This window comes from Corvus brachyrhynchos, unplaced genomic scaffold, assembly GCF_000691975.1.
Source record: "Corvus brachyrhynchos isolate BGI_N302 unplaced genomic scaffold, ASM69197v1 scaffold522, whole genome shotgun sequence".
Taxonomy (NCBI): Eukaryota; Metazoa; Chordata; class Aves; order Passeriformes; family Corvidae; genus Corvus; species Corvus brachyrhynchos.
Window position 1 is genome coordinate 1,018,505 of NW_008236649.1, and position 12,312 is coordinate 1,030,816.

Consider the following 12,312-nt stretch of genomic DNA (forward strand, 5'->3'; position numbering starts at 1 on the left):
CAGAATGGGGCATGGGTACCTGGAGCTCAGTGGAAAGAGATGGCAAGATCAGCACAAGAAGGAAATTTGTAAGTGCAAAACCAGGCAGGGTGGCACACCCCTTGGGACAGTGCTTTTAGTGGGATCCAGAATGCCTCAGAGAAGCCTCCTATCAGCAAGTCCCAAGGCGAGACTGGACAAGCAGCCAAAAATATGATAAAAACCAGGATGGATTTGTCTACTGTCCTGGTACCAGTGTTCATGAGTACAAGGAACACCCTGCTCACTCACCTGCTAGCCAAGCACAATCAAGACACAAAGAACATACCTCGTGTCGACTGGCACTTTTAAATTCTCCTTTAGCAGAAATACCAGTATTTTCCAGCCTTAACGTTTCCTGAGGTGGTGATATTTCTTGCCTTGTCTCTTCTTGGCAAGCATCATCTGTAGCAGTAACAGATGATCTAGCAATAGTCTCACATCATAGTGTGTCAGAAAAGAGGCAGCCCAGTATTTGTAATCACTGAATCACTTCAGAAAGAAGAATCTCCACTCCATCTGTGTAAACATGGTTATTTATTTTTTTTAAAGGAAGTCTATTTCTACATACAAAGGGCTTCACTCTCCCACTTCAGAGCATGTTACTGCTTTAGATCCTCAAATAAAGATACCATTTCACTCACCATTGAATCCAGAAGCCTGTAAACCTGCAGAAATTCAGAGAAGACAGTTGAGTGAAAACACATGAAGAAATCCTGGGGCTGAGACTGACAGAGATGGTTTCTGAGGTACATTTTCATATGGGCACACACACAACCACACAGAAGTGGCAGCCTGCTGCTAACAGAGCTCTAGTAATAACTTCCCTGGCTATGAAGTGTGTTTAACATTATCTGAGGCACAATTAATTCAGCTGATCCCTCCAGAGTCTGCAAGCAATCCCAAAGACATCCCAGATACAAGTCCCGCATGTGGCTATTGGATGGCTGGATTTCTGCTAACAGATTCCAGGCTGAAACAAATTAATTTGGATTTCACACTTACCTTGCTGCAGCACAAGGGACATGTGTCTGCCAGTTTTCTGAGTTTAACAAAATGCTTACCTCTCTCCCTGAGCCTCAGTGTGCTTTACAAGAAAACAACAAAACCAAGACAATGACACAAGCTTTGGTCAGACTCACTTCAATGTAGAGCTTTTCCTGGTATTTTTGAAGTGAAATAGAGTCCACCTTCTCCTGAGCAGGTTCTGCCTCATCTGTAGGTGCAGCTCCCTCTCCCACCTTCTGCTTCTCATCTCTTCCTTTGACAGACTTTTCTCCCCCTTTTATGTCCTGCACTGAAATGGAAGATACTCGCTTCTCATCTTTTGTTTTCAGCTTTCTGCTGCTCGAATGATCCTAATCAAGGACAGACCAAGGAAAAAAGGGACATAGGTCAGGACACTGCTCAGACTGCTGCAAGACGCACCTCCCAGCAGCAGCACCTCTTTCACTGGGTTGGAAATCAGCTTCAACTCAGGATATGCAACCTCAGGATGGATCCCACTGTCCCCAGCACTCAGGGTTCACCAAGCATCCCAGCACCTACCGATTTCCCTGATGACCCTCTACTTTTTTTGCCTTCTTTTTCCTTTTTCTCTTCTCTTTTAGTGGCTGTTTTGTCTTCCTTTCCTCCTTTTTTTGCTCCTCCTTGCTCTACTTCCTCTACAAAAGAGAGGACTTCAATTAACCAAAAGCATCCACACATCCACAAAGTCCAGCCCACTGCACTAGCACAGTGGGAGTGTGTTACTTGTGCAGTGTATTTTCCTCTTTTTATTAATCTGAGCTGTACTGCACTGAAAAACAATACCTTGAAGAGTTCTTTGTTTAAATAAGGAATGAAGAGGTCTCACTGAGGCAGGGTTTGCTGGGTCAGTCCGTGGCTACACCTAGTTGAATTAAAAGGCTTTTTGTGGGGGTGTTTTTTTACTGATGCCAAACCACAGATCCCAATTAGTATTGTGACAGTCACAAAACCTGCCAGTTTTTCCCTGATGCTTTTTCTTCAGGGAGACATGCTGAAATTGACATTTCAGTTCAAATTCATCATGTTTTCTGTATTTCCAACAGCCCACAGAAAGCAGTTGCCGTGCTAAAACCACCATTTACCTGTTTCCTCTGGAACAGCTTCTACATAGGTGTCCTTCTTAATCAAACCAAGCAGGGATCTCAGCCTCAGAGAGTGACTCACCAGGTCATCAACTGCTCCACGCCACAGCTGGAGGCTGAGAAAAGGATCAGGATCAGAAGGGAGACAGTGCAGCAGCTGCCACCTTGTCTGAGCCTGTGCCCAGAAATGAAGGCACCTTATAGCTGACAGCTGCCCTGTGCAACTAAACCAACAAAACAGCACCCACTGTCTAAATATCTGTGCAGGGGGATGCTAAATTGCTTTCCTCACGTTAGATCCCTCCGAGATCTCAGTGGTTTGCAAATCAACAGGCTCCCAGGAACCCATAAATATTACTGTGAAACTAGGTCTGCTCTTCAACATGACACACGTTGGTAAATCAGCATCAACCTGCTCTGTGTTTACCAAGAGGAACCTGCATCATTCTAATTTAGAAGCGACTCAAAGCTGTTGAAATGTTTACCGTCTGAAAGCCTGAGCAAAGAACAGAGAGACTGTATGAGGGAGGAGACAGTTATCTGAGTAAAAGGGTACAGAAAATACCCAAAGGTTTCATAAATACAGACTGGAATAATCTTGCCAGAAATAATCTTGTACACTCTCCAAAATTACATGCATTTAATATTCTAAACTTATCTCCAGGAAAAAAAAAAAAAAAAGGCATTTGGGTCCTAGACAGCTGCTACAATTAAGCTATAAAAAACCAGAGTGTAAAGATGACTTCTAGACCTCGTATAATTATGTGCACTCTGAATCACAACACTTGCAACAGAGCTCGCTGAGGCTGTTGATCCCACAATGTTTTCACAAGCTTCTCCTTGCAAAGGTAACCCACCAGAGTGGATACAGAAGGTCTGACTGAGTTGGTTTCTGTTCAACACACAGCTGCAGAGCTGCCTTATTGAGCTGGGCCAGTGCTTCTTCCCGCTGCTCCTCCCCAGGGATTGACATTATAGCCTGTGAGGGAAAACACACAGGGGCTGTGGAGTACTTCTCAGTCTTCATTCCCAGTCCCTGAGCTCAAAGGAGCAGCCCACAGCTCTCTTCCTGGACACCAGTCTGAAACCAGGCTGCACTGGGCACTTACACACCCAGATGTGGCTTCCTACACAGCTGGGATATGGCCAAGGTACCCAAGATCTGGGGAGCAACCCCAGATTCTCCCATCAGACTGATATTAAGCCCCTTTGCAACTTCAGGTGCCCTGGGGAAGAGGGATTCTATCAAGCTAGAAGGCTCCCTAGTAAAGCTTAGTTATAAAAACAGCAGAGAGATTTCCAAGAGAGCACAATAGAAAAACCACTGACAGAATCCAATGCACTCTTGCTTTAATCTAGGGAGGTCTGTACTTTATCCACAGCCTGTCATGAGCGCCCTCTTAGTTCTCTGATGAATAGAAAGGACTCTCCAAGGAGAGGAGCCCTTGGGGGAGCCCCAGAAAGCTGTAAACCCAGCCTGCCCCCCACATTCAGTCCTGGGATGACAAAGCTAACAGGGGAAGAGCTTAAAATATCTATTATATTGTGTGGTTCTCTTTTCTTCTTCACACAACAGCCCACAAAGTCTCTCTTGGGAATCTCTTTACAAGAGCGCTGAGGGTGTGGTCAGCAGAGCCAACAGACATCGTAAATCTCTCAAACTCCCAGCACACTGGCAGCAGCCCTTTGGGTGGGCTCACACTGGGGCAGGCTGGGCTGTTTGCAGGGAAATTAACACACCATCAGCTTGTCACAGCACCAGTGGGAACAGAGGTGACCACCTGTTTAAAGTCCTCGAGGGAAAGATTCCATCCTGAAGAACCTGCTTCTTCCTCCTCAATGCTCTTTTCCCTTGAAGCCTCCTCTAATGTGTACTTCCCACCTGGGAGCTCCGTGGTGCTGCTCTGGGCAGAGGGAGCGCTCTCCAGGTACTCTGTATCCCCTGCAGTGCTCCTCTGGTCCAAGGGCACGTCCTCCTCCAAGACTGAAGGCACAGTGAGGTGCTGTCTCCATAGTTCATGCAGCTGCTTTACCACTTGATGCTGATAATGCAACTGTGGTAACAGGGGAAAAGGTAAACATGAGCTGCACCTTCCTTCTTCAAACCCAGCTCTTAAAGCTCCAGAATCCCAGGGATGCAACAGCCCCATGAGTCTGCCCTCCCCTCTCACTTCAGTTGTGCAGCCCATCCAATAGCAAACATCACCTTGGGATTTTTCTTGTGGAACAGCTCTTCCTCTGTGACACAGGCATCCACAGGAGATGGGGTGCGCTCGGGGGTCCGAATTCGGTGAAGAAGTTCATTCAGGCTGTCTTTCACTATAGCAGCACGTTCTCGAGCAGCCAGCTCACTCTGAGGCACCACAACAACAACACCACATGTGAGTCCCCATTCCATATGCAAGCACACAAATTCAGTCCCACTTGTAACCACACTATTCATTGTACAGAATTACAAGGACATGAACAACTGCAAACCCCATTGAGCAGAGCAAGACTTCCAACAGCTTTTCAAATGAACCCTACAAATCCTCCCCCAAACTACACTTTTCAAACCACAGTGTAATTTTCAATTTATACCTTAACTGCTATCATAGTGTACAGCAGTCAATCCCCTTCTCGCTAAGTAACTAATGAAATTAATTACCAATAGAAATTTCATTCTTTAAGTGTGAACACTTTAGGAGACACAGTCATGTCTTTAGTAACAACATTACAACAGACTGCAGAGTTCCTCATGTTATTTAGCAAACCTGCTCAAGTATGTGCAGATGTTCTGTAAATCTCACTCTCAGCAGCAATTGCACAACAATAAAAATACCATGTTGTCCGCTCCCACCCTTATCCTCTATTTGCATATAAAGTTCAAAGCTCAGTTACCCAGTTACATGCTTGGTTACCTCCACTTTCTCTCTGAAGTCAGCCAATTTATCCTCATACACTGCAATTCCCCAAAGGGTCACCTGAAGCAGAGCTCCTCCTAATAACAGAGGATGTGTCCTAAATTCCCAGGGCTCACTGAAAATGCCTGGTCTCTCTGACTTGAAAGTAAAGGAAAAACTTCGAGTTTCTCCAGGCAAGATTACACCTGAAATAAGAGAGGAAATGCATTGGTCTGCAAGAAGCCACCTGGTTAACCTGACCCTTTTCCAACACCATCCCAAGTGTCCTTATCTCTCTAGGAAACTCTTTCTCCATAGTTTAGCAGGTTATCACACTTCATCCAGCTATTGTTCTCCTTCCAGACTTACTCCCAGTCCCTATGTTCCTGAACTGGTGGTATTCCCACTGCACTCTCCTACAGCAAGCTCAGTTTTCTCTCCAGAAGATTATGCCCCGTTTGCCATCAGAAAATGATTCACTTCTCAATGTTCCACCCATTTACACAAAGAGCAGGAGCAACCTTCTTTCCTTTAAGTTCCAGGAGAGGGATCTGCCTTGCACAGCTCTTTTAGGGTGAGTCAGCTCTGACACCCAGGGTGGCTTCCTCAGGAGAAATCACCCAGCAGTGCTTTGCCATTAGTCAGACTCCACATGCCAGGTAACTCCCAAATTCCTGCTCTCTGCTTGAGGTACAAAGGTCTTGGAGACCAGCAGGTCTCATACCTGGTCTGGTATCAAAGTAAAAACAGGGTATCCTCCTCCCCTTGGAGGGGATCTGCTGGGGAAGCCTCATCCAGTTGTACCAAATGGCAGCTTTGCCATCATTGGTCACTGTCAGGAAGCTTTCAGCCTTCTCACTGGTCAGAGTCTCAAAGGTGAGCCGGGCAGCAATGCCAATTTCCTTCTACAAGGAAGAAGAAAAGGATAACAATTTCTGCTCTATCTGGCAGGATTTATCCTGCATGAAGTCATAGCTCAAATGAAGGGCTGAGCCTTGGTAGGAGAACTTGTAAGGCAGGTCCAAAGCAGTGGCCATCATACAGAGAAAGCCTGGGAATCTGACCCTCACACCACAACCAGAGCCCTTCTGTTCCTAGATCTCTCTGGAGCAAACATAGGGACACTCTCTTACGTTCAGAATAATTCTGTGGCTTTGGAGTGACACTCATTGTACAACTGTGACTTGGGAACTCAAATAGGCTTAGCTTGACTAAACAATTAAAATCTCACAATTACCCTGCAAGTAGTGATGCCCTTGATCCAACGAGCAGGCTCGCCACAGAAAACTAAAGATGGAACCCTTTCAGCTTCTGGAACCACAATGAAGGAGTCACCTAAGGGGTCACTGGTAAAGAAAACAAAAGCCAGCATTTTGATGGAGTGAAATCCACTTCCAGAGAGGGGAGAACCAGGGGTGATTTACAAGGCCCTGTAAGGAATAATCCAAATTAATGTTTTCTCACACAGTAATCTTTTTAGGGACAGAGCCCTGCAGGTGAACCCACTGAGCTACATGTCACTGGCAAGGAGGACAGGACAGCCAGAATATTAAAGAATGAGACTTGTCTGAGGCACATGAGTGAAAAAGGACAAGAGGCCCCCAGGTTGTGCCTGTTACAGATGGACAGGACAGGGAAAACCAGGAAATTAATGATGGAAGGCTACAAAAAGACAACCAAATGGAGGTAATTGAGAGTAGAATCCCACCCTGCCTGATGTAAGCTCTGGAGCCACACAGAGCCAAGACTGGAGGAAGAGCCTCAACAACACTTTTCTCTGATTCTTGCTCCTCAGACACAAGGCCCCAAGGCACAAAGGCTCCTAAATCTGGTGATTATAATATAAGAATATGCCTCTTATTGTGTCCCAGTGGAGACTCCATTCTAGATAAGAGCAGCTAAGGATACCCTCACAGACTGGTGGTGCACACCCAAAATTCTTTCTTCAGCCACAAAGTAAAACTTACAGGTTCTCAATCTCTTCAGAATGGGTGGTATGTCGAAAAGCCTCAGCTGAGACAGATGTGAAAGGCTGCCCTTTGCCAATCACCTCCAGTCCTTCCAGATCCTGGACATACACAAAAATGACCAACTCACAAAGTTGCTCTTTTATATAGCAAGGACATTAAAACACTAGACAAATGCACCAACTCAGTCAAGTAAAGTGAAGTTGTGATATCTTGCTCCTACAATGCTTTTTAGAGGTATCCAAAGAATGCTCAAGGGACATGGGAAAGAACCAATTCTGAGATTCCCAAGAATCCTAGATGATTGCATTCCCCACTACCAATGATGCATGGAGAAAGTCTCCTTCACACGTTTCTCATCCTCAGAGACAGGTTTCAAAGACAAAAAAGTGAGGTTTGTTCTGTTTTTAGGAGGAGGAGCCAGCCACCTGCCTTCAGGAGATTATTTCAGAGTGTGTCTTCACATGGGTAAAGATCTCTTCCCTCTGCCCCAAGGCACTAAATCAAAGTCCTGCACCAGTACTTGGCAGGTTTTTTCTTCTCCTAGGTCCTGGCAGGGTTTGGGGTCCTTTTCTGAGGCTCCTAGACTACTCCATGCAACACTTCAGGAGGTCAGACAACTCTTTCATAGGTGTGGCCCTTTGGAAGTGTGGGAATTTTCAGGAAAAGCACTGTGGGACCAAGTTTTAGTTTCCTCATGCTTTTTTCACGTCCAGCTCTTGGCAATTTAGTTACTGTACAGCACTTGACAAGAGACACAAAGAATGTCCTTGCTCCTCTGGTCTTACCGGCTTACAGAAGCCCAGCTCCTCTAGGATAGATTTTAGCTCCTGCCGCCGATGTTTCAGGAACAGACTCTTATCCCAGTTTAGGTGGCAAGGAATCTTCTTTGGAAGCTTCAGACCTGTGGAAACACCCATACAAGAGCTCACTCTCTACATACCCACATGCCTATCAAATTTCATTTTCTGCCAAACTTTGGCCTCGTGGTGTTTTAAAGAGGAGGCTCAGCAGGGAAGGATCTGCTCCCTTCACACTTGTGCCCCCTTTCTTTGGGATCTCCTCTATGCAGTGTTCCCTTACCTGTTTCCCTCTGGACAGTGCGGGGTTTCCCCACATGAGTGAGTGGCTCTGGGTGCCCACATTCTGTCCGGGTCAGGGTCAGAGTCAGCCCGGTGAGTTCATCCCCAATTTGCTCAGGAAGGCTCCAGAACTCGCTTCCCACTCGGTATCCCTAGGGTGGGAAACAAGGCTCCCGCTGACACAGAGTCGTGCAGCTACCTGCTATTTTCACAGGCACTTGAAGCTAAAAAGAAGAGGTCTAACCCTGCCTATGTGAGCATTTTTAAAGTCTAGGAATTATCCCTTCCTGCAGAGCAAGCCAAAATTTCAATCAGGCTGCTGTCAAAGACAAAAGGACTTTCTTCTATCCAGTGCATGTGAAGGTTGAATGATATTAAAATAAAGCCTCACACAAATGCAAGTTCTTTGATAATGCTATAAATGTACAAAAGGATTTTAACACGATACTCCCATAACCCTCATGCCTTACCCTGCCTTTTCTCCATGGCAATCACTAAAATCCAATCCGAAGCAATCAGATCTTTCTGCCCCTGGAACAGCAACTGTGACACATTCCCATGCCACTTCCCAGGGCACAAGAGTCTTTGGTAAGAATCAAGAAATGCCACTTGCTCATCACCACTTTCCCCTGACTGGTATGGATAGCACAGTTCAGGTTTTTTTTTCATGTCCCTGAAAGCTCTGCTCACACACCAGGCTGAGGGACTCAGAGTAGCTTTGATAAACATCTCCTGACAGCACTTCAGAGGGTTGCTCAGAACAGTGTCTGTGCTGTTTCGAAAGAGCAGCACAATCAGGACACACAGGAAGTGGGGCTCTCACCTTTCCAGGAAATAGGGCAGGGAGACTCCGGTCAATGAGGTCACGTTCTTCCTGGATTTGCCTGTAATTGTCTGACACATTCATCAGCAATTCATTCTCTGGCTTGTGAAGAATTTCTGTAAATAAGAAACGTCACATCATCGGTGCTGCACTTCTGGGCACACCTTTGCCACTGTTACCATTCAGCTGTAACCCACTTACACTGTTCCCTGCCAAATCACTGTCCTCTCCCCAACCAAAGCCACCAGCTCACCTTCCCACCACATCCAGAGCCAACAGCACGAGCAGTGTGGGAGCTCTGAGTGATGTCTTAGGTTTTAACTTTCATATTTTCACATCCTGCACTGCCCAGTGTGTAACTCTGAGTTTCTTGTAGCCTGTTAATTTCTGCTCTCTCGTGCCAGGCAGACATAACAAAGCCTCTCCAGGCCTGCTCTTCAAGGACACTCAGACCATCCTAGGCCCAAAAAGTATAAACCAAAAGGCCTCTAAGGGTGGCAAGCTGAGGGAAATTACATCATTAACCTGAAGCTTTAATTGGAGAATTAACCTTGATATGCAAATGAACCAAACCTATAAAAGTGTGAAGAACTCGTGACCTGTTGTCCATCTTGGGGTCCATCTGGGCAGTGGCCTCTGGCTCCCCAGGGGTACCTCTGAAGGCCTTTCAAATAAATACCCACCTTTATTCCCTTACTCCTGTCTAGTCTCTGTTTCTAGGAGGCCTCTTAAGGCATCATGAGAACATGGAATTAGACTGCAATGGCAATAGGATTATCCCTGATGGGCAATGACCACTGCGGGTTGGTGTGGGGACATCAAACTTTTCAACCTGCACACAGAATTTCATAGAATGAGACCTCCTTAGCTTTTCTCACCTCCTAGGTGCTTCTCCTGCTTTTTCCTCATTGCCATATGATGGCTCCAGTTCTGGAAAGCTTTGTGCTCTGCTAGTTGGGCCTGATGTGCCTTTTCTTTCTTCTCTCCTCCACGCTCCTCTTTTAAAGCTGCTGCAGTAACATCTGGACAAGGAACCTTAATAGCATCTGCTAGCTGATGAGGAATGGAACATTAAATGAACCTCACCATGCACACCAAAACTGGAATGGGAGGGGGGGAGAGAGAAGAATTCTTCAGATTGACAGCACTTTTACACCAGCACTCTGAGAGGAAGGAAACCAGGGCAGTAGGGACACACTCAGATACAACAGAAGTATTTATCTGACTAGTGAGACTCCAGCAATGGCATTGCTGCAGCACCAGCTCTTCCCTGACACCATCAGCAGGGCACAGAGGGAAGAGGAAACCTGTGTAATTGTTCCTTCCATGACCTGGTCCTGCACACAGGACTCCAAAACCTGCTGGTGCAGTTTCTCCAAAGGCAAACCCTCCCCCAGAGTGTGACAAGGCTGGGAAAACCACACCTCAGGCCTGGCCTGCTCCTGATAGGTGCTGGAAAACATCGAAAGGTACTGCAGGCACCACACTCCACCTCTGGAAAAGTGCCACGCAGCAGCATTTTCCTAACTCTATAAACCAACCTGAGTGTTTTCTCTGGCCAAGGCTTCAATCTTTAGCTCCTGGAGACTTCCCAAAATGTGATGAGGGAGGATCTCTTCACAGTCATCATCAAACTGTCTTGGTCCTACAACACACATATAAAAATACCCAACCCCAGAGCCAGGTCACAGAAGTTTGATTTAGCAAAACCAAAACCCAGAGGTAAGATGTGAATTTGAACCCTACCAGGAAAAGCCAGTGGTTCCCTGGGTGCCTTGGGGGAAACAGAATGTGCTACGAGATGTGCCACCTCCTTGGGTTGGTATTTTCGGATGAGGTTGCTCTTCCTAACTGGAATTCTCCCAGCATCACGGGGAAGGTGTGGAGCATGGAACTTCAGGAAATAAAACAGTCACAGTGCAGTTAGGTACACACTGACTCACCTTCATTCCAGCTGATCCTTTTAGGATATGCACAGCAGTCACATCAGCACAGTTCCTGTAAGGGTCCTGAGAGTCCTGGGTAGGGACTTTTCACACAGACATGTAATGACAGGACAAGGGAGGAATGGATTCAAACTAGAAGAGTAGGTTTAGCTCAGATATTAGGAAAGATTCTTCTCTGTGAGGGTGGTGAGGCCCTGGCACAGGGTGCCCAGAGAAGCTGTGGCCACCCCATCCCTGGAAGTGTCCAAGGCCAGGCTGGATGGGGCTTGGAGCAACCTCTGATAGTGAAAGATGTCCCTGCCCATGGCAGGGGGGTGGAAATAGGTGAGTTTTAAGGTCCTTTCCAAGCCAAATCTTCTATGATTCTTCCCCTACAAGACACCACACACAGCTGTGCAGATACCAACTCAGTTACTGTCTCACTCCTCTGGGCCCTGGTTGCAGGGGCATGAAAGGAGAGTTTTAAATCACTTTCCCAAGAGATTTCTGCTGCTGCGTCACTGAAATGCTTCCACTCACACACTGTGACCTGAGTTTTGGAACAAAAGCCATGAGAGCTACTAAACAACTTAAAGGTCTTATTAGATCAGAAAGCTGAAGATGTAATTCTGAAGAAGCAAATTACTTATCCTTACATTTGAAAGGACTGTATAGGGACTTCTAATCCTTTACTTTTAGCAATTGAACCTGATGAGCTGACATTTTATCATGATAAAAAGCAGGACAGATAAAATGGAATGAGAAATCAGCTGCAAGAGTGATTTTTGGCTTAAGTAAATAGGCAGTACCCTCTGTTAAATACACAAAAGGAGCGTGTCAGTTAAGGCAGCTGTTTCTACCAGTAAAAATACTCATACATACTTTCTCCAGGTCCTCCACCCTAATTTCAAATGCCTGGATGTCCTCTCCTTGCAGAGCATATGGAACAGGCTCGGGCTCAGGCTCTTCTGCAATTGTTGAACAGGGCCGTTCAAAAGTCTTTTGCTTCTTGCCTAAAAGACAGATGAAGAGACTTCTTCAGTCTCCCAAGGAAGCACCATATTCCTTTCAGCCTGGTTAATGATTTCCAGCTGAACTATGTTTGGGGATTATTTCTCTTTAAGGTTGCACAGAATAATTAAATTTAGCATCTCTTGTAATTGAAAAAATCAACTTCCGAGAAGCTGCAAAAACCAAAGTGGGTCAAGTAGGAGTGAATTGTCTCACACTTTATTCTAGATGAGAGACAACGGGTAAAATAAATGCAAATAAATACAGATCCCTGCAGGTGGAACACATTCCTGGGAAGTTTCCAGCTCCAGCTGCAAGCACACAGATTCCCTGCGCTCACCCAGCACGACTCGGATAACACAGCACCGGATTTCAGCAGCTGTTCAGGGGCAGAACAGCTCCGAAACAGCCAAACCGGGCAGAGCCGGGTGCGCAGCAGCTCCGCCGGCACCGGCGGGGCCGGCCCAGCCCCCGGGGGCCCCCCACCGGCCGT

General features: G+C 46.4%; 1 protein-coding gene across 2 annotated transcripts; it reads right to left on the minus strand.

The window, feature by feature from the left end:
- Nucleotides 1-536: 536 nt before the first annotated feature.
- On the minus strand, nt 537-10,623 carry MYCBPAP (MYCBP associated protein). 2 transcript variants are annotated; one of them, XM_017726824.1, is made up of 16 exons: nt 10,425-10,623; nt 9,762-9,936; nt 8,884-8,999; nt 8,062-8,212; nt 7,767-7,882; nt 6,979-7,079; nt 6,249-6,357; nt 5,736-5,916; nt 5,030-5,217; nt 4,336-4,482; nt 3,911-4,183; nt 2,987-3,108; nt 2,130-2,245; nt 1,567-1,682; nt 1,161-1,376; nt 537-686 (listed from the first exon to the last, which is right to left on the minus strand). In XM_017726824.1, exons 1-16 carry the CDS (start codon nt 10,539-10,541, stop codon nt 621-623), a joined length of 2,310 nt encoding a protein of 769 aa, XP_017582313.1. In that variant the 5' UTR covers nt 10,542-10,623; the 3' UTR covers nt 537-620. The 2 variants fall into 2 exon arrangements, 1 of the variants encoding a protein (XP_017582313.1); XR_001859546.1 differs by lacking the exons at nt 537-686; nt 1,161-1,376 and adding an exon at nt 1,831-1,909 and having other exon boundaries at nt 1,602-1,682.
- Between the last annotated feature and the right edge of the window lie 1,689 nt (nt 10,624-12,312).